Here is a 21,593-nt window from a genome sequence, read left to right as displayed (position 1 = left end):
ACAACCACTTTGGCTTACAATCCTATTGCAAAGGAGAGTCACGACTAGTTTGAAGGCCATTTTCTATTGTAGTATGGTCTCATAGATGAGACCCATAACTGGCCATTGTGGTATTCTTGTTTAAGAGTTGTTGTGCACACAAAAGAGAGATATTTATATACTGGTTGATTTATACAGAAGCAACACAAGAGTTCGTCACCTAAGTTACAGGTAGATGACATTGAGGCTTTAAAAATAAGGGTTAATTGGATACACACCACTATAAATTTCATGTTTTTGATTCACACCATTACAATTCGTCAAACCGGCCTGGTGCCATTGCAAATTTGCAGTTGTTTGAAAAACGCCATTATGTACGTGAGACGATGTTATGGACCCATTATCATACTCCTGTATTTTCGTATTGCCACTTCTACCCTTCACTTCGTGGACTGAAGCAATGTTGCTCCTTTCCCAGCTGCTCCCCCGTCCCCAGCTGCTGCTCCTTCCCCCGTGTCCTGCCCCATCTACTTATTGATCGGAGATGGCATCCACAGGTTCAGATAAAAAAATGCATACATATATTTGATCGAAGAATGCACGCAATGAATAAATGAGGCCATAATTTACATGCTTATATCATACAAGCTTGACTAGATTCATTAAATCACAAACTAGATTCCAAGTTCAGATCCTAATAATTCCAAGTTCATAACCAGAGCACACAAATAGGTTCAGACCCTACCAATTCCAAGTTCAACCTCACAAACCACTACTCGAGATAATAAAAGACATCCAGTACTGGCCATACATAAGTTTAGGTCACTTAGACCAGCCAAAATGCAAACAACACACTAGGTCATTGAGACCAACAAAAGTGCAGACAACATATGTCATCTACTCCACGCCGAGCCAACTCTCGAGGCTTCTCACCACTCTTGCTTCAGGAGCACTTGCAGCCTTCTTGAGCTTCTTCCTCAGAGGAGTCTTCTTCTTCTTCACAGGACTCTTCTTCTTCTTCAGCGCTTGTTTGGTTGCACTTTTCTTCTGCTTCTTCTTTTTTGGCGTCTTGCTCGGTCCTTCATCTTCTTCCCTGACCCTACAACAAATGGCTATAAGTTAATCATTCCTTGCCCATTTACATTCACAAGCAAATTATGAGTGAGAAATGTACCTTTTAAGTGATGCAATTGTAGCGGCCTCATCAACACCATCGTCATCTTCTGTTGGTTCAGCAAGTTTGCAAGTCTTCTCAAAGTGCCCAAAGCCTTTGCACCTTTTGCATTTCACTTTCTTCTTGTTTGCCCTTTCTTCCATACTCCCTCTGATTCTGACCACTCTAGGTCTGCCTGCTGCCCTCTTCTGCAAAGGTGGGTGCAGTTTGTATCCTAGCTCTACCTCAGGCCAGTCAGCCCTATCAGGCATGGGTGGAACTCTATCTGCATATGCTGCTTTGAACTTGGCAACAGAGTAATATTCATGCACAAAATCCTTGATTTCCAAGCCTCTATTGGACAAGATCCAAGCAAGTGCATGTCTACAGGGTTTTCCTGTGACCTGCCATTGCCTGCAACCACAACAATGATTGACTAGGTTCACTGTATGCCTTTTAGTATTGTTCCAATCATCAACCAAGGTAACCTCAGCAAAATCCTCATCACTTACTGCAACTTTGACAACCTTCAAGTGTTTGCTAATTAGGTTCAACTCTTTGATGACACTTGGCAAAATGTCTTCACCCATCTCTGTACCAACCTTTCTCCTAAGATACCTTTTCTCCATTATCATCTCCCTGAGCCCATCAACTAACTCATGTATGAGCATCCCTTTCATGTCTCTCACCTGACTGTTGAAGCTCTCTGACACATTATTTGTCAGATAATCACATTTACTGTCCTCAGAGAACCCAGCCCTGTACCAGATTCGATTGTGGTGGTCTTGCAAGTACTTAATTGCTTCAGGAGCAAATTCATATATCTTCTTCAAGTGCCACTTGAACAGCCCATCAGTGTAGCTTCTAGCTGCTGGATAGAGATGCTTTGAGAAAACTTCACCTGTGTAGTGCTTCATAAAGTTGGAATATAAATGCCTCATGCACTCTCTGTACTCAGCCTCAGGAAAGATTGCACCAACTGCTTTCTCCAAGCCCTTACATGCATCAGTACAAATCACTAGTCCTTTTGGGCTCCCAACAGCCCTTCTCAACTGATGCATAAACCACTTCCAGTTGTCCTCATTTTCACAGTCAAAAATACCATAAGCAATGTAATATAACCAGTTATGTCCATCAACCCCTGTAGCAGATGCCAACTGTCCTGTGTACTTACCATTTAGACTTGAGGCATCTACACCAATGAATGGCCTACAACCAGCTATAAACCCATCCACACATGGTTTGAGAGCTACAAATATCCTCTTAAACCTCATTTTCTTGCCTACTTTCTCCACATCTATCTCTACAATACTTCCTGGACAAGTTATCTCCATCTGAGCTTTCCAATTAAATAGCAATTTGAATGACTCTTCGTATTTACCATGAATATGCTGCAGTGCTTGCTGCACACCAGAATATAGCTTGCTGTACTTGAGCTTTATTCCATAATCTCCCTCAACCTTCTCCTTTGCTGCCTTTGGACGCTTGCTTGGATTCTTCTTCAACCAGTCTTTCAGTCTATCTGACACCCAGTCTTGAGAAGCCATTTTGTTTACAACAAGCTTTGTGGTTGGACAATTATGTTCAAAAGGTAGGGTCTTAATCTGAACAAAAGACAAGCATGAATTAGTAGTATGCACATCCAAAATAAATTTAATACATGAATACAAAAACAAGTTTATACCTGTATAGTTTTTTGATCATGAATCCTTGAAGCATGAATACGCCAAGGACAGCCAGGGTGGTTACACCTTGCAATATACCTAGTAGGGTCAGTCTTGATGCCAGGAGCAAGCACAAAACCTGTCTTCACTGCATAGTGCCTTATTGCTTTTCTGAAGGTGATTATGTCAGGAAATAAGGCACCCTTCTCTATTCTTGGGTTCTCAGGATCATGGAGGACCCTTATCTCATCAGGATCTGCATCAGTAAGATTTTTTCCCTTCACTGTCTTTCATCATAAAGGCCTCAACTTTGATCTCTAACGAAAACATCCTAGCACAAAACAAAGGATAACAAGGCAGTCATGATCGAATCGGAACACTAGAAAGAAAGCAAGAACAGTACCTTATCAATTTGAACCCTACTAGAAACTCTGCATGAGATTACAGGAAAGTTTACATGACTCAATATAAAACTTCCAACAGAGTATGAGTTCTACTTCAAAACAGCATACCTGGAGTCGTCCTTGGACGAGCCGTCGGCGACCAAGCCGCCGCCGACCTCCGGTGCCGCCGCCGTTGCGCCAACGTGAGCCATCGCCGCCTACTGGACCGCCACGACAACCGTTCTGCCCTTCATGGACCGTCGCGGCAGCACCACTCCTTCGCCGGAGACCGCCGGCACAGACTGCCTCGCCGTCGTACTTGAGGCAGGGGGTCGCGCTGCCGTCTAGGGTTACAGATTGGGAACGAAGTGAGGAACGAGTCGGGGAGGCAGATAGAAACTCGCGTTGCAGGAGGTCGCGACGGCGGCTTATCCTTTCGGGTTGGGGAACGAAGTGAAGGGCAAAATTGGCAATACGGAAATACAAGAGCCTGACAGTGGATCCACGACAGCATCTTGCGTACATAATGGCGTTTTTCAAACAACCGCGAAATTGCAATGGCACCAGGCCGGTTTGACGAATTGTAATGGTGTGAATCAAAAACATGAAATTTACAGTGGTGTGTATCCAATTAACCCTAAAAATAAACAATTGGATACATCCTAACATTCAAAAGGTATTGTAATCACCAAGATGCTATGCATTATTTTCATAGTCTGGCATTTGCTCCATATAACTAGAATATAGCTAAAGTAAATCAACATTAATGAAATCAGACATTACATTGTTATTGATATGTATTATTTTGTTGGACAAATCTCTACTATAATGCACCAATCAAAATTATACTAGATCCCCCAAATAAAATGTCCCCCACTGAGAAGTTTCAACCATCGTGCACCCAGAAAAATGTACACAGAAATCTACCTCTATTAAAATCAAGGGTTAATAAACACCTACACCAAAATTGATGGCCAGGATTGAATGTTTGAAGCCAGGCTTCTCACCCGCGCCCTCCCTCCCACACATGAGGGCTTCAAACACGCGACACCACCCAACGCATCCAGCGTTCGATTCGCTGTTGCGCCCGCATTTAATTTTTAATTTTCATCCGAAAAGAATTCTCGGGCGCCTTCATCCTGTGCCGCCGGCTCCATCTCGCGCTGCTCTTTCGCCAGTGCTGCGACTCGTCCCTCCTCCACCTTCCAACAACCGCGACTCATCGGATTCCCAAATCCTAATCCCAAGTAAGACCTCTCCTCGACCACGGCTCCGGTCGCGCCTGCCCTGGCGCGCCGCAAATGGCAAAGGGCACGTTCATCTGGGTGTGGATGCAGCCGTGGGAAGGTTTGCGGCAGAGATCCGTCACTCCACACGAACTTCGATAGCACCGAGGCCGCCACGATGGCCTATGAACAGGCGGCCGTATCCATCTAGGGCTCGTCGCCACACTCAACTTCCCCATGGAATACGCACAGGAATCTCTCCGAGCGCAAGCGTTGCGCGGCGTCGGCGCGGCTGGTGGCTCCGCGGGATGCTCGCCCTGGCACTCAAGTCACAAGAATTTTAAGCTTCTAGCGGCGATGGGCTTGGCCAGGATGGCACGAGGGGCGGTTGCGCGATGCTCGTGGCCAGCAGAGGCGGTATTGTCCTGTCGGCTCGCTGGCCGAGGACGAGCGGAGGGAAGAGCAGCGGCTGCAGCTCCATGGCACGGTGGCTGACGAAACGTGGTGATTGGCCTTTGCTCACGCTGGGCGCACATGACAAAGGTGACCAAGGAAAAGAAGCGGCGTCAATGTCGGACTAGCTCAATGATACCTTGTGCGACCTCCGGTAAGAAACGGTTCTTGACATGGGTGTAGCCTGCCAAATGTTTGAGAAAATGCCTACATACAGGGTAACACGGTCAATGAAAAGTAGACATGTGCTCTGATTCATGAAACATCATGCAAATTTGCTGAGAATATTTAGAATCTACGCCTTTAGAAATATGCAACTGATGTTCACAAACATTTCAGATCAGGCCTATTGACATTTTCTTACTACGTAATGTTTACTTCATTTCAAACATTAATCTACTGAAATGTGCGAAGATTTAAAAAATTAGTTACTAGATGTTTCTTGGGTACAATTGATTTTTTTTTGGCATTGTAACTTTAAAATTCTCTTATTAAGGAACAAAGCACGGCAGGGTCTAATCCTTTATTTGCTGTGACAGATTATTAGTCACTACAACTTAAGGAAGATCTCTTTGTTTTTAAATCCTCATTTATCCATTCAATTTGCCTGCTGCGTGCCGATATAATTTCATATAGTGGCATCAACAAACACAAGTACGCTTGGATTGAGGAGGCATCACCAACATAGAACAAGAAGGATCTCTACTTGGGCACCTTCTGTAAGTAGTAGAGATGTTTTTTTTCATTGTATATATAATACTCCAGTATATAAATTCACCACACATAAGCATATTCATAGTATATTGAATATTTGAAAGTACTTATTAATAATTTTGGTTCAGAAATAAAGACACTAATGAGCTACTGCTCCCTAAGGCAAAATTTTGGGACTCCAGGTATTCACCACACAAATGCATATTCATAGAATAAAAATCTCTACTATAATGGACCAAGTCCAAACCTCTACTATAATGGACCAATCAAAATTATACTAGGTTCCCTCGAGAAAATGTCCCCCGTTGAGAGCCTTCAACCATTGTGGACCCAAAAAAATATACATAGGAATTTGTTGGGAGCATGGGGATCGAGGTCGGGAACATGGTGGCCCCTCCTCTGTAGCCGTGGCGGCCTCCGCACCCAGGCACGCCATAAGGTAGGTGACCATCACACTGCCCACGAATCGAGGCGGGTTTCGTTGGTCATTTTTTTCGGGAGGGGACGCCTTCTTGAGCGATGAGAAAAATACGTTTGATATTTCACCATGCCAAATTTTGATGTTCCATTTAGTTTTGAGGCCTGCTAGGAAGCGACTGAAAAGCTGGATGTGGAGGCGGCTAATGGCCACTGAGTCGATGAGGAGCTTTGGAGAGAGATACTGACTAATGTTCTCATGTGTTTGTTATTAGCTGTGTAAAATTGTATTTGAGTTTAGTCCTTACCAGAGGCAAGCAGTGCCGAAAATTAAATCAAACAATCTCTATGCTGTTACTGATTGTTGTCCGATAGATTTTAGATGCTTAATTCAGGTTTATGATGATTTAATAGCATGCTATACATCACCTGCACTAGAATGCATACTACAAGCATTCCCTGCGAGGTGATTATTATCATGTAGTAGGTTCAAAGAAATGTGTAATGTGTGATTTAGGATTAGCTGCTAGGTGACTATATCTAACCAAAGTTTTGACCCCTGTTTCACTCTTGATCGCTGATATTTTTCTCTTATTATGAGCTGCACGAAGAAGGCATCTTTTGCTGATAAAAAAGGGATAATGTTTATGATTTTTTTCTGAAATTGTAATTAGATTATACTACAATAAAATTGCCATTGCGACATGTATAAATTAGTAGAAGTGTAGACACTGTAAGTTTTATTTTATTGTGGATATGCATATAGAAACCAATCAAAACTATTCTTCTTGAAACTGTATTTGCAGTGGTATGTTCAAGAAGTATACCAGTCATATAAGGTGATGCGTGTTTATTTTTTGCAGTCGGTCTAAAAAAGCAAGGACACCGTTGGCTTTTTCATAGAAATGGTAGACATTTATTTGGTAATAGGCTTATTTTGTGTTGTTGTAATTTCCTCTTAGCTATTAGTTGGACAATGTTCTTTTCAAAAATTAAAAAAAAATTGTTAGCTGGTGGCTATGATTGCTTTTAGGTTGACAATTCAATTTGGTATATTTTTGCCTATTCATACCAAAAGGGCTTTAAATTGATGTGTAGCAAGAGCACCATCCTCAGCATCCTCTGATTTTGTTTCCCAGAATGACTAGGATGCTTAAAAATGTGTACAAGCCACAATTACAATTTTTTTGGTCTACGCAACATTACATGCATCTTAATGTCAGCTTTCAGAAAATGGAACCTGATTTCCTTTTATGGGATATATGGAAAGTAGTATTATAGAATTTAGGCATTGCAACTTACTAATGTTCCTATTGAGCTTAAGCTTTGTTGGGTAATCTCAGCTAGATAGGTAAGTGTTGCTTGCATAATCACAAAACAATATAAACTAGATCTCTAGAGTAACTTGATAGTTTTATTCCTTGTTGGTATTCTGGTATGGCTGCATGTGATTTTGTGCAGCCCCCATTAACTTAACAATCCTTTCATAGAGAATATGTAGTCCTATTTTAGTATAAATACGTTTTATATATTCAATATGCTTCGAACAATCAACCTGCTTCAACTAATTTGGATGTGCTTGTGTTTATTTGCGTTCTTGCTGTGAATAAGAACAGTTATGGAACAGGTTGTCAAGTTTGTCTCTCACAACCTTTTGCCTATTTACATTTTTGCAGGGGCCAATGTGTCTGGTGGTAGGGATTTCTATTTGAAGGATGCATTGCAGAGTGGAGTGGCAGCATGCCCGAAGAAAGCCCTGTCCGGTGTCTCGGCCATAAACTATTGTTTATACTAACTGTGGTTTATGAACTTTAGTACCCTTCTTAGTAGTGTTGTGTGGGCCTGTCTATTTTTTCTATATGAAGTGACTAATTTCTGCGAGACTGAATTTGTATTTTTTTCATTAGTTGATTTATTGTTCTGTTTTATGATTTATTTTAGTTTTGCAATATACTATTGTGTAAAGTTGAACTGTGGAAAAATTTATTGTTTGATTGTTTATATGTGTATCTTTAAGATGACGCCGTAGCGTTAGCACGGACATTATACTAGTCAAGATAGTGACTAAATGTTTGTGTCAAAACATCATGACAATCATGACATGGCTGATGCCATGAAAAGAACGATATCTGTTTCAATCAAATATGCTATTCAATGTCTCGAATATGTGTAATGTGGATGGGATCCATATGCATACCGTAGAAATTTCAACATGAAATTGGCGGTATTCCTGGATGCAATTGTTGTTATCAGTGTCTTGATCAGTTACTGTAGATATGGCATGGGAACAACAAACATCCTGAGACAATAATACAAATGCCCATCAACATACAGGAAACCAATAGGGTTCATTGATGTTCTTATCTGAAAACAGAGAACTAATTTGGTCCACAACCTGAGCACCTGGAAATTTGTGGATGGGAATTGTGAGTCAGTTAGCAGTTTGTTGACGGCCTCCATTTGTTTGTCTTTTGTTATACTTTCTTGTGTGGGAGTAATGGCCTGGATACTAACTAAACTTGGACAAACCAGAGGTGGACAGATCTAAAACAAGAAACTATATAATAAGTGGCTTGTTTTCTTAGTATGTACACGCTTCCTATGGCTAGCTAGCACATAGTATAGTAAAGCTAATATCCGGATGTCCATTTGGATTATAGTGCTTGAAATATCATGCACACGTGTCATTGAGTGTATCCGTTTTTATACAAATAGTATATATACCCAGCAGAAATAGATAAATTTTGTTCGTTGTTGCGCTATTGCATTTCGCAACAATGTTTTGCATTTCTTATATATATAACTATGCACTTGCAGTTCCTAGCACAGCTTATTGGTCTATATATTACAATGCTTGCTGAAGTCAATGCACCCATGTCAATGAGTGTATCCATCTATATAGTAATAATAATAATAGAATGGTTATGTAAAGGGAAGAAAATATTGTCAACCTTGTTTTTTTTTCATTTTTCAAAAAACAAATGACTGACCATGCATTGTACCTGTACATGTAGTGCTTCCCACGTATAGTAAACCACAACATCTATCTGATCAGGGTATGTATGTAGTATACGTATAAGAAACAAGTGAATTAATTAGCCAAGCTAAACCATGCAAAGTCAGCAACATAAAAAAGTACCACAAACAAAGTTACCAACTCCAACGATGCACATCCGGAACGGATGCATAGTAAAAGGATTTAGGGCTCGTTCGGTTAGGCCGAAATCCGTCTAGAAATGGTTCCAGCTGAATTAGATTGTGTATAATAAATTAGCAAAAGTATTTCAGGTAATTAAGAAGCGTTCCGGCCAATGGTTGCCTGGGAAGCGAAGCCGTAAGCATCGACGTGATGAGTCCGGGTCCGGGTAGCTGTCGAGAGTGGAGACGTACGACAGGTACGTTACCAGCAGGCAGAGCCGGCCGGGCAGCCCACTTGGGAGGATTGGAACGTCGGATCAGCGCGCCACATCAATCCGATCCGATCCGCTGTCGTCTCCAACTTTGGTTCGTGCGTGTCAACATAGATCATGCAGCCCCATTTCATTAGGATTCTGAGGTCCATCGATGATATTTTTGTCCCTCGCCGGCAGCAGCTGCTCCGGGGTACAGCTCACAACACCTTCATGACCTGTTGTGAGCTGTTTTTTTTGCCAAATATTTATTTCCAAAACAGCTTTATGGGTGAAGCTGTTTTTCTCCTTCTCTCACAAAGACATAAGTTGGATGAAGCTAGAAAAAAGTAGCTTATTGCATCTTCTCCCTCATTTCTCTCCCTCAACTATGCATGAAGTAGTTGGTGAAGCTATTTTGCCAAACACTTTTTCCAAAACAGCTCAGCTTCATCTAGAAAGTCACTCATGAAACTATTTTCTAAAAAAACAGCTTTACTAGTGAAGTTGAGCTGTGCCAAACAAGCCCTAAATACACATTTTTTGAAGAGTTAAATCTTTTTAAGTTTGATAAAATATATAAAAAATATACTAATATTTATCATATATAATATGTATTATTAAATTGAGCATCTTATTTATAGATACAAATATTGATATTATTTAATATATATTTCTAGTCAAATCAAAAAATGAGATGTTCGTTTATTCGTGGACGGAGGGAATAGTTAGCAAAAGCTAGCTCTAGCTCTCCAACATTCCTTTGTGAACACAGAAAGAGAGAAAGCAGTATCGTACGGTCAAGGATGCAAGCTAACTGTGAGTTAATCGTACACATATTTTTATTTCATGCCTAATGTGCATATGTAGACCATTTTATTTTGGACGAACAGCATGCATAGATTCTCATCAATTATTAGAAGCTTTTCAGTGACGATTGATTACGTACGTGTATTAGTTGTTGACTCTTCAATTCCTGGTAGCGCGACATGTCTGTTGTCAAGCCAAAAGCATGCATGCTGGGTTACGGTGATGAACGCTAATTAGCGAATCGGATGCCCTCACGGCTAGCTGTCGATTGCACCACTGCACCGCCGACTGTTTTAATCAACAACAAAGCCTGTACCGACATGTTCCTGGATGGGACAGGAGAGTAGCATCTTCTGATCGAGCGGTGAAAGAAAGCAAACGAGTTTGGCTACCTCACAAACACTAGATCATCCGAGTGGTTCGTAAAAAATAACAAGCCTAATAGCCACTACTTTGCCTGGCTCTGTTTCATCCAAGCAAGCTCCCACACAATTTTACTAGTAGCTATTGATTTCTACACTAATCACTTCACCACACAAGAGCTACTAGTGAAACAACTCTGTTTGCTTATCTTATAAACCGTAAATTTTTCTACCAGCCAACAGTGTTTTCTCATAAATAAATCAGCGAACAGTATTTTCAGTCATGACTTTTTAGAGTAGCAAACATGCTCAAAATATACTCTAGCCAACTAAACTAGCTACTCTACTACTAGAACTATAATTAACTAGAGAGCTACAACTAACAAACAACTACCACACAAGCAATATACCAATGTAAATGAACAAATGTAGAGCTCGATACCGAACCAGACAAGAGATGAACACATAGATTTATTCCTGAAGTTCGGTTCCTTGCTGCAACTTACGTCCTCATTTTGACATGTCTCAAAGTGATGATTCTCATGCTAAGTAGCCACTCAAGTTAGACCCATAACTTGAGTGCCGCAAGAATCGAACACAATGGACACTCTAACTAACCACGAGCATTCCACTAGAATTGGTCTTCATGATCTTCCGCAAGGATGAGCACAATGCCCCTTACAATCAACTCAAGTGGAGGCAGCAAACAATCACCACAAGCCCCTAAATGATCCTCCAAGCTCCAAGCCACTTATGTGACAAAAGTCAGCAAGAGTAACAAGAAAACTGTAACCGCGATGCTCAACTAGAGCCACGAGATGCAAATTGACAATGCAAATGCACTAGAGCACTCTCAATCTCATCAAATGTAATCCAAAGCAATGGAGATGAGTGGAGTGTCGGTCAGCTTTAAAAGGATGTACACAAGTGTATAGAGTGCTGAATGGTAAGGCCGACCACAAGGCTAAATTGTGTTTTCTTTAGTTTTTTAAGTGTCGAGTGGTTTCACAGTGATTGAAGCTTCCGTTTCTATGCCTCTCTTCTGTGGAAGCAATTATATTTTCTTTAGTTATAATTTTTTTATAGTGCAACATGTTAAAATTAATTATATTTAAATTGCTCCTTATCTAAAAAATCTATTTTAAGTATATTTTTATTTATATATCTTTTATAAAAAATATATTTTTAATTAGAATCCAATCTATGAGCCAAATCATTCCGTAAAGAGCTCGCCTTGCGGAGTTGTTGACGCGCAGCAATGGATCTAGTTGAAAATTTCCTTTTTTTCTTGAAATATACAAAAGATTTGTGTATTAGTTAAGAAGAAGAGTTTAAGTATACAGACAATGCGCCTCTATGGAGCGTCGAATGAGGTTGACCTAAAACCACCATAACTAGACCATCCTACCAAAAGATCTCTAGTTTCGATATTACATACATGAAAAACAACCAAAAATGACGCAACAGTGTGACCTAGGAGGTGTCCTTGCGTCTTCATGGCTGTCTGAATGAGTCATTTCCACCGTCCGCAAAGAGGGACAGGTCACCGTTGAAGATCTTGGCCTTGTTTAGTTCCCAAAAAGTTTTGCAAAATTTTTCAGATTTCCTGTCACATCGAATCTTTAGACATATGCACGGAGTATTAAATATAGGCAAAAATAAAAACTAATTGTACAGTTTGGTCGGAATGACGAGACAAATCTTTTGAGCCTAGTTAGTCCATGATTGGACAATATTTGTCAAATACAAACGAAAATGCTACAGTGCTCATTTTGCAAAAAAATTTGGAACTAAACAAGGCCCTTGTCAAAGTCCTCAAGCTCCGACTTGGATGGCACTGAAAGTGTAGCCCATATGCTGCATGATCATCCAAGCATATACCAAACTTAATTAGTAATTTGGTCTAGCCATGTAAACATAGTAGGAAAATATATACTCAATCCTAAAACACTAAGACCATCCTGAACGCTTTGGTGGTAACTTATATTCCGATCTTAACACTTAATTCATCAGAGGCGCGATGCCTCAATCATATATATGTCCAACGGGCTAGGCCGGGCCGGCATAGCCCGGCATCGTGCCGTGCTGTGTCATAGGTCGTCGAGACGCTATGGGCCATCGTGCCTAGCGGGTCGTACCTCTACGGTCTTCGTGTCTAGCCTTCGGCTCAAGGCACACCCCATGGGCCAGTTTTTTGTCGTACCAGCTCGTCAAACACATTGTTTTTCCGTACCATACCGGCCCACGACCCGTCAAGACGAAAACAACTCATTTTCATCAGTATTTTCACCAAGTGCTGAAACACTTTATCATTTTCACCAATTGTTCATCATTTTCACCAGTATAACAATGAACAACAGATATATACAAATCCAGGCTGCTACCAGACCGATCGTTGGAATGAGCCGTAGTCGGACTGTGCCGCATGGGCGGATGCAGTGGGTATTCCTATACCCAACTTTTTTATACACTAAATATATATACTTTTTATACACTAAATATATATAGGTATATTTATATATATATGTATATCTAATATATTAGCATTTCTATATTTACCAAATAAAATTTTTCTCTCATTCTTTTTAGTTTATTCTTGTATTATTTTTTCCATACAGGTTCTATGTTAGCTCGATTGCCAAAATTATTCTATTCTGTTGTTTCTACAAATGAAAACCTAATATTTATCTCCAGACCACATACATATTGACTCATGCCACCAAATATTAGTACAAATCATATTTTATTTCCAAACTCTTTTCCAAGACAAATCGGAATATGCACATGGCAACATATATAACAAAGTATCCTTTTCGTGTGAGTGAACGAGGCATGAGTGGGAGACAATTCCATAATCCTCATTCCTAAAATCTCTAACCCTAGCCGACCAGGCATGATGTAGTGGCGGCACTGCTAGTTTCCAGTGTCCTGAGCTCCTAGTGGTGCGAGGCGTGTAGCACGGGCGCGGCCTCTGTCTCTATGCTATGCCTACATGGCGACCGGTGAAGACACATGTCGATCATGAGGTTAGAGGCAACAACTGAGTGGTGGCCCACCAGACACCAGGAATACCCAAGATTTAAATCCTGGCTCCGCCACTGCCGTGCCGCATGCTTGGGTGGTGGCCCAGGCACTGCCTGGTTCCTCAGACCGTACCAGCCCGAGCCCGGTGGCCACCGGGCTAGGCCGTACTTAGGCCGGGCCATGGGCTAGGCCGCAGGCTGCATGGCCATATATATCCGTCACCAATTCACAGTTGAGGCGCCTTATTAACAAACTTAATTCTAGTGACCTTCATCTACTGTAGTTACAAAATTAAAATACAATCAAAGTTTTTCTCTCTTCTTTTTTAACAGAAAAATATCAAACAAAAGGTACACTCTCTATCCGTCTATCCTGCATTGCGTGATCATGCGGGTAGTAGCATAGGTCAGGAGCATTACATCGGTGGAGATCCACGCACACCACACCATCAGGTCACAGGCTTATAGTCGCAGATGAACTCGTGGCAAAACTGTAAGACAAGCAAACCCACTGTAAGTACGTGCGAGTACCTGGAAGATCGAGCTAGGCCTTGTTTAGTTTTGAAAATTTTTTGCATTTCAATATTATAGCATTTTTGTTTTTATTTGAAAAAATATTATTCAATCATGGACTAATTAGACTTAAAAGATTCATCGTCTGATTTACAGACAAACTGTACAATTAGTTTTTATTTCCGTGTAAATTTAATACTTTATGCATGTGCAGCAAGATTCTATGTGACAGGAAATCTTGAAAAGTTTTTAGTTTTTTGGGTGAACTATAAGGCACTAGTAGTAAGGGGATGTTTGGTTGCTAGCCATAATCTACCACAACTAACTTTAGGCAAGTGTGGCAAGCCACAAAAAGTGTGCCTAGCAAATTGGTTGCCATACTTTGCCATGTCTAAAAGAATCTTGCCACACTTTTTAACTCTATGACATGTAGAGCCCAAAAGAATCATGTCTAAACTTAGTTGTCAACCAACACTTACCAACTTAATCAAACTTGCTAAAGTAAAGTGTGGCAAACTGTGGCTAGCAACTAAACAGCCCATAAATCCACAACGCGTAGGCTAGCACCAGGGGCAGACCGCATCCCACAGCGTCCTGGCGCCTCAGCCAATTGGAGATGCCTCCCTTCTTTGTATGGTTGATAAGTCATAATAAAAAGTACTATTAATTGAGTTGTTTATTATAAGAGAAAAATATAGCTGAATTACTGATAGATTCGGTTGATAAACTCAAACGAATAGCTGTTGAATCGGAGCGGCGTCACCGAGGGCCCATGGCTGGGAGGAGACTCGGAGATTGGGAATGCCTGTGCCCTTGCTCTGCTTTCCCTCAGGGCCAAGGCCGACTAATGGGCCATGGGCCTGCCTGGCAACACGGCCCCAGTCACGCGCCCCTCGTAGCCTCGCCCGTGCAGCCGACTCCGTCTTCAACCTCCGCTCGTCGCTCGGAGCTCCGGGCTGTCGCGATCGTGGTGTCGCCGCCTCGCCGGCCGGGGGTACTCATCACCGGAGGGGAGCGCCCTACCTCGCCCTAGGTGGGTCCGCCTATGTTGACGCGTTCCGTGCGACGCGTAATAAATAAGCCGGGAGTATATATAAGATGACACTATGGGCCTCGACGTGCCGTTTGAAACCTAACCGGCCGAGCCCAGAAGATGCATAAAAGGAAAGTCAGGGAAACAAAAAAAAAATCGTGAGAATTGAGGGATTTTTGGGCGTATAAATGGCCCCCTCTCTTTGCAAAGCCCTCCTCCTCCCTCTATCCCCCCAGCCGCCTTGCCTCCATTGCCTCCCCACTCCTCCCTTCTCTTCCCTCTCACCTCCTAAAACCTCGCTTCCCCGGTCGCACCTCCAGCTCGTGCGTCCGTGCGAGCGCGCGGTTTCCTTGCCAAGAACTGTCGCGCGGGTCGGGGGATTGAGGAGGACGGTGGGCGGCGGCGGCGGCGGCGGATTTGTCGGGCCCGAGATTCCCGGACAAGGCGAAATGAAGTACGTCCTTGTCACCGGCGGGGTGGTGAGCGGCCTGGGCAAGGGCGTCACGGCCAGCAGCATCGGCGTCATCCTCAAGGCGTGCGGCCTCCGCATTACGTCCATTAAGATCGGTACGTGCCCGCCGCCGCCTTCTTCTCCTCCTTGCCTAAACGAACAGCGCGCACCTTCCGTTTCAAAAGAGACATTTTCGGACCAGGAACGGCGCGTTAGGGTTGTGCTGGGGGATTCGACCGGGTCGGGGGTGGCTCTGAAGTCTGAGCCCTCGATCCGTTCCGGCAATACGGGCCGGCAAAAGATTTGGTTTTGGAGCAATACTCGTGGCGGGGACTGTGGGTGGGAGTTGGTGTGTGCGGAGGACCCGGGTTCCTGGTCGAGTTAGGTGAAAAGTCCCTCTTTTGAACCTTCCGCTCAGTGCTATTGCCGTTGTATTCGTTGGTGCCTTGGGTTTGGAAGATATGATGTCAAACTGGTCTTTGATTTTCATGATAAGTTTGCCAATCTTGTCAGTCAAAGAGGTTGTACTTCTTTTCCTTCAAAGATTGCTTTATAATTGGTGGGCACCTACTCAGGGTTACCCTTTGTGCAAAGGGGTTTTTCCTTCCTCTTGTTTAGGAGAAGATTATATTTATGGAGAGATGGCACCTTCTTTTGACTTTGTAGTGGTGATTGGGGAATCTTCTGCTTAAGCGATAAAGCCTTGGAGTTTGAGCAATGGTGGTTCATTCATGATTTGACTGATATTCTATAGAACCTTGCGATTTATTTTACTTCACTGGTTGTCGGTCAGCTCTTATGCTTGGGCAAGTGCCTCTGGCATTATGTTCTCTTTAGTGTTTTTTTACACAAATAGCTTAATATGTTCACGTTTTGGACATGAAATATGCCTTTGTTGGATGCCCATAAATTTGCTTCGACTTATTGGTTGGGCACAATTTTTGGTTCTTGACGGCCTGTGGCCATGGAAAAGGTAGTTGGAGAAGACTAGGTTTCACCTCCCATGCTTGTCTCTGTCTTCCAGATAGATTATGCTATGGAGGGCTTGCCTATGCTGATTTAGATATCACGTGACACCAATGCTGATTTAGAATTGTCAGGTCACGAACCTATGGATGCCAGCTCCGCACTGTGGAATCTTTTGACTTAATTCAATCTAATGTTACATGTTTTGTTTGCCCATAGTTATTCTTATCCAGTGCCACCTAAACCCTTCTTTGTTTTTGCTGTTGTTGCCTTGTCACTCTTTGTACTATTGTTGTACTTGTGCTCTGATTGTGGCCTTTGCCTTGTAAAATCGGTGGTGCAAGACAGCTATTACTTGCATTAATGCTTTAGTTGCTTGTGTTTGTCTTCATGTGATTGACATGTTCTCATTGAATTACCTGAATATACAGATCCTTACCTTAACACCGATGCTGGAACTATGTCTCCATTCGAACATGGTGAAGTGTTCGTGCTGGATGATGGTGGCGAGGTATTGATGTTGACATGTCACAAAGTCAAATTTTGCTTGGCAAAGCGCTTGTTAGCCCATCTAATTTAAGTACTTATTTTGCGTCTTTTAGGTGGACTTGGATCTTGGTAACTACGAGAGGTTTCTGGACATTAAACTTACTCGGGACAATAATATAACCACCGGAAAGATCTATCAGGTAAGAATAATAAATAATATTTTCTTTCTGTCAGACCTTAATTCTTTGCGTTGAACTGCAAATTGGTATATGCATTTAAAATCCGTCATACAAATATTCAGAACATGCAGTAGTTCACTTGATGTTAGTGTTGACATCTTGTACTAAATTGGGCGGAAAAGGACATCCTTGTTGTCTTTATGTTATTTGAGTATGTTAAGAATGTAAGGAAAAAACAATTAATCGCAAGGATATATGTAACAATGAACATGTCTTATATGAGACATTGAAAACACAGTTGCTTTTCCCTGCATAAAGAGCTGCCTTATTATTTTTTTTTCTTATATTTTCAATGGTTTATGCCAGTCTGTAATTGACAAGGAGAGGAAAGGGGAATACTTGGGAAAGACTGTCCAGGTATTTGGATCATGTTTTGTGGACTCGCGTTTGTTTCATCTGTCTTGGAACTTCTGCTTGTGTTTTTGTTCTAGAACTGATCGCCCAAATGTTTTTACTTTTAAGGTTGTGCCACACATCACAAATGCCATACAGGAGTGGATCGAGCGTGTTGCTATGATACCAGTTGATGGCAAGGAGGGACCTGCTGATGTCTGTGTGATAGAACTGGGGGGCACTATAGGTGGCATGAGATAACCATACCATTCCATTCCTCCCCCCCTCCCTCCCTTTTTGGGTGTAAACATTTTATAGCTGGTTTTCCTGTTATTGACTGTATTCTAAACACCTGCAGGTGATATTGAATCCATGCCATTTATTGAAGCTTTGGGCCAGTTCTCTTATCGTGTTGGTGAGAAACTTTACACTTATTATGATTTATGACACATACAATCCCCAGTCTATCTTCTGCTAGTAAGCAGGATTGATGATCTTATTTTTATGCTATTTTGGTTGACACTTGACAGGTCCTGGCAACTTCTGCCTGGTGCACGTCAGTCTAGTTCCAGTTTTGAATGTTGTTGGTGAACAGGTATTCTTGGTCATTAGTTATGTTCTAATCTTTATTGACCAATCATAAAAGCTAATTGTTTGAATAAATCTGTTTGGCTCCACTGACTTTATTCTTGACCTATGTTGCTTGCTCATGTAGAAAACAAAGCCAACCCAGCATAGTGTACGTGGTTTGAGGGGACTCGGGCTCACCCCAAATATTTTAGCTTGCCGCAGTACTAAGGTTAGTTATGAAACTAATTATTTTTGCACTAGTAGAATATGACCTTCACTGAGTTCCTTAATTGTACTTATAATTGAAACTGTGTCTAACAGGAATTAGAGGATAATGTGAAGGAGAAACTCTCCCAGTTTTGCCATGTGCCGGTAGGGAAACATTTTCATTCAAAGCTTCATATGCTGTAGCAACTTTACTCCAGGAAGCTAATTTCATCATTGGTTTTTGCAGGCAGCAAATATTATCTCTTTGTATGATGTTTCCAATATCTGGCGCATTCCTTTGTTGCTACGGGTAAGACACATCTGTTTTCTTTGGACTGAAAGTCATTTCTGTGTTTAGAATTCACATTCTGTGTTAAAATGACATTCGTGCCCTGCAGGACCAAAAAGCTCATGAGGCTATTCTTAAAGTTCTGAACCTGGAAAGGGTGGATAGGTTGGTCTTGAACTATCTATTAGTATGTTCTCTGCAATATGTGACATTGCTTTGTCCCAGAAAGTAATTTATTTATAACATTTCCAGCATTGCTCGAGAGCCAAAGTTAGACGAATGGGTTGCAAGAGCTGCTATATTTGATACCCTTCATGACACTGTTAGTGTTTTCTCCTCAAGTCTGTCCCTTGCTAGTGGAAATTTTTTCATCCTTAGTTCCATGCAACTAACGGTGATTATTTCAGGTGAGGATTGCTATGGTTGGGAAGTACACTGGCTTATCAGATTCATACCTGTCTGTGTTGAAAGTGAGCTTGCCAACTTGATCAGTGCACTGATGTTTTTTTTTATATTTCCAAATGTGAATGCTGTTGCCTAACTATTGTGTCATGCAAAAATTTTGCAGGCCCTCTTGCATGCATCTGTTGATTGCCGCAGGAAGCTTGTTGTTGATTGGGTTGCTTCAACGGATCTTGAGGACTCCACGGCAGTTGAGGTTTGACACAGTAGTCTAGTCTAGTATTTAATGTGCTAAGTCTTGAGGTGAATCGTTTTTTACTTTGCTCTTTCTAAACTTTCTAGGCACCTGATGCATATAAAACAGCGTGGGATTTGTTGAAGGTAATTTGTTATAACAAATGGGCTGTTTTTTAGGATATGGAAAATTGGAACCGTATCACATTTGATTTCTGAGTATCATGGTTACAAGAAGAGTTTTCATTACAGGGGGCAGATGGAATTTTGGTACCTGGTGGCTTTGGTGACAGAGGTGTTCAAGGGAAAATTTTGGCTGCTAAGTATGCCCGTGAAAAGAATGTCCCATATCTTGGTATATGTCTTGGGATGCAGATTGCTGTGGTGGAGTATGCTCGTCATGTCATGAATCTCACCGATGCAAACAGCACTGAATTTGATCCAAATACCAAGACCCCTTGTGTTATTTTTATGCCTGAGGTAATTGTTAATGGGTTTGCATTGTTTTGAATTAGGTTTCACACTGATGATGGCAATCAGCAACCTTTTGTCAGTCTGATACAGATTATCATGGAATTTAATTTTGTTGTAGGGTTCCAAAACACATATGGGTGCGACAATGCGCTTAGGATCAAGGAGGACATTTTTCAAGATTGCTGATTGCAAGTCTTCTAAATTGTGAGTTGCATATAGACCCTTCTTAATTTTCATTGTACCCCTTCAATGAAGTTTTTCCTTGAATTCTTTGTGTAGTTTTATAACCTGTCCAGTCATTGATTTTTTTTTTACCTTTTTATTAGGTATGGCAATGTCACTTATGTTGATGAAAGGCATCGCCACAGATATGAGGTCTGTTTATTGAAGTTCACCAGTTTCCTAAATGTGCATTTAAATGCTATGGTCCTGTCTGTTATGTTGTTCATACATGATGCATGTTCTTTTGACTGAAATTTTGTCTTCACAGGTGAACCCTGATATGGTTCCAGAGTTCGAAAATGCTGGACTTCAGTTTGTTGGCAAAGATGATACTGGAAGGAGGATGGAGGTCTGTGTCAAACTGAGACTTGCTTTACAATTTTTTTTATTTTCATGAAATTTGTCTTTTAACCAACTTGCTCTGTTCTAGATTATTGAAATACCCAACCACCGATATTTTGTTGGTGCACAATTCCATCCTGAGTTCAAGTCAAGACCTTCAAAACCTTCGCCCCTATTTGTGGGTAAGATGCTATGTGATCCTGAAAACTTTGTACTTTTTCACTTCACAAACATTTGTGCTGTACTTTTCCATGGAATATATCATAACCAAATTTATGTTTCTGCAGGACTAATTGCGGCTGCATCTGGGCAGTTGGATAGGGTGCTGCAAGACTGCTGCAATGGTCATGTTATTTCAGCTAAGCATGTTCTGAGCAATGGCTCATATACACCCACAGTACACCAAAATGGGCACCCAAAGAAGCTCGCCAATGGTCTCTCAAACGGAACATACTATGCCAATGGCAATGGTGTGCATGCTTAGAGCAGCAGGGGATGATGGATCAAGGATTTGCAACTATTTACTTGAAAAAGTTCAGTTTTGTCTTGGCGGTTCCTAATGCATCAGTTTTGTCTTGGCTGGCTTGACTATCATCATGGTCGCTCGAGGAAGAAAAAGTTCTTGTGCTCGATGCGGACTGTCTGCTGGGGATGGTGCTCGTTCGGTGGTTTTTAGTTAAGGAACCGAGCTGATCTCTTTGAAGGCGCGAGATAGTGGTTTCTGCGTTCGTCTCTACCCTCCTCTGTAAGCAAATGGAGCAGATTTGGGTCAGAAGAGTTTACATGCTGTATATCTTAAAGAAAAGCTGTATGTTTTGGTTACTTAAATTAGGTTTTCAGTGAGGTCTAGAGCTGATGCTTAAAAAAGCGCAGCAGTGCAAGAGAGTATTTCGAAATTAGGTACTTTGATTTGGGACAGTTTTTTTTGTGCTTGTGCGCAAATAAGTTGATGCTCTGCTGCATGATCATACCAGTTGCCATCAGAACGCATGTCATACTTCTAAATTTATGGATTACTTATTCCAAAATGTAAATACACAATAGCAACCAGTACCAACAAATCCCAATCGATGTAAAAGCTATGAAACGATAAGCTGAGCAAACCAGCATTAACTTGCAGTCTTGGTCTTGGATGTTGCTGGTTCGGTAACTATTATGTGGATTCCAGTGCTAACAATTTACCAAACAAATGACAGTATGAACACTCCGGTATGATTTCTGCAGTAATCACGCGAAGTGTTTGTGATATGATTTCG

The 21,593-nt window shown here is 41.6% G+C and overlaps 2 protein-coding genes and 1 long non-coding RNA gene across 5 annotated transcripts; 2 read left to right on the top strand and 1 right to left on the bottom strand.

The window, feature by feature from the left end:
- On the bottom strand, window positions 253–3,058 carry LOC8054384. The gene is made up of 2 exons (XM_021457712.1): window positions 1,154–3,058; window positions 253–1,078 (listed from the first exon to the last, which is right to left on the bottom strand). Exons 1-2 carry the CDS (start codon window positions 2,677–2,679, stop codon window positions 877–879), a joined length of 1,728 nt encoding a protein of 575 aa, XP_021313387.1. The 5' UTR covers window positions 2,680–3,058; the 3' UTR covers window positions 253–876.
- LOC110433513 lies at window positions 3,957–7,992 on the top strand. Of its 2 annotated transcripts, XR_002450965.1 has the most exons (3): window positions 3,957–5,012; window positions 5,398–5,577; window positions 7,666–7,992. It is a non-coding gene; the product is annotated as an uncharacterized LOC110433513 (long non-coding RNA). The 2 variants fall into 2 exon arrangements; XR_002450964.1 differs by having other exon boundaries at window positions 3,959–5,577.
- LOC8084832 (CTP synthase) lies at window positions 15,239–21,371 on the top strand. 2 transcript variants are annotated; one of them, XM_002458113.2, is made up of 21 exons: window positions 15,245–15,686; window positions 16,968–17,047; window positions 17,139–17,225; window positions 17,571–17,621; window positions 17,727–17,844; window positions 17,956–18,012; window positions 18,128–18,192; window positions 18,313–18,396; window positions 18,489–18,539; window positions 18,622–18,684; window positions 18,773–18,828; window positions 18,916–18,985; window positions 19,071–19,133; window positions 19,232–19,321; window positions 19,408–19,446; window positions 19,552–19,779; window positions 19,892–19,977; window positions 20,100–20,148; window positions 20,264–20,344; window positions 20,426–20,519; window positions 20,625–21,320. In XM_002458113.2, the coding sequence occupies exons 1-21, from the start codon at window positions 15,308–15,310 to the stop codon at window positions 20,819–20,821; spliced, it is 2,088 nt and encodes a 695-aa protein (XP_002458158.2). In that variant the 5' UTR covers window positions 15,245–15,307; the 3' UTR covers window positions 20,822–21,320. The 2 variants fall into 2 exon arrangements, with proteins under 2 accessions (XP_021312402.1, XP_002458158.2); XM_021456727.1 differs by having other exon boundaries at window positions 15,239–15,686; window positions 17,571–17,844; window positions 20,625–21,371.

The sequence above is a fragment of the Sorghum bicolor genome, chromosome 3, assembly GCF_000003195.3.
Source record: "Sorghum bicolor cultivar BTx623 chromosome 3, Sorghum_bicolor_NCBIv3, whole genome shotgun sequence".
Lineage (NCBI taxonomy): Eukaryota > Viridiplantae > Streptophyta > Magnoliopsida > Poales > Poaceae > Sorghum > Sorghum bicolor.
This window is presented reverse-complemented; position numbering and strand designations above follow the sequence as displayed.

What these genes read in the sequence shown, in the direction of transcription:
- LOC8054384 (XM_021457712.1), bottom strand. Translation starts at nt 2,679, where the DNA reads ATGGCTTCTCAAGACTGGGTGTCAGATAGACTGAAAGACTGGTTGAAG. An exon ending in ACAATTGCATCACTTAAAAG is followed by an intron (nt 1,079 to 1,153) that starts GTACATTTCTCA and finishes CATTTGTTGTAG; the next exon opens with GGTCAGGGAAGAAGATGAAG.
- LOC8084832 (XM_021456727.1), top strand. Translation starts at nt 15,308, where the DNA reads ATGGCCCCCTCTCTTTGCAAAGCCCTCCTCCTCCCTCTATCCCCCCAG. An exon ending in GTGTTATTTTTATGCCTGAG is followed by an intron (nt 19,780 to 19,891) that starts GTAATTGTTAAT and finishes ATTTTGTTGTAG; the next exon opens with GGTTCCAAAACACATATGGG. An exon ending in ACCTTCGCCCCTATTTGTGG is followed by an intron (nt 20,520 to 20,624) that starts GTAAGATGCTAT and finishes ATGTTTCTGCAG; the next exon opens with GACTAATTGCGGCTGCATCT.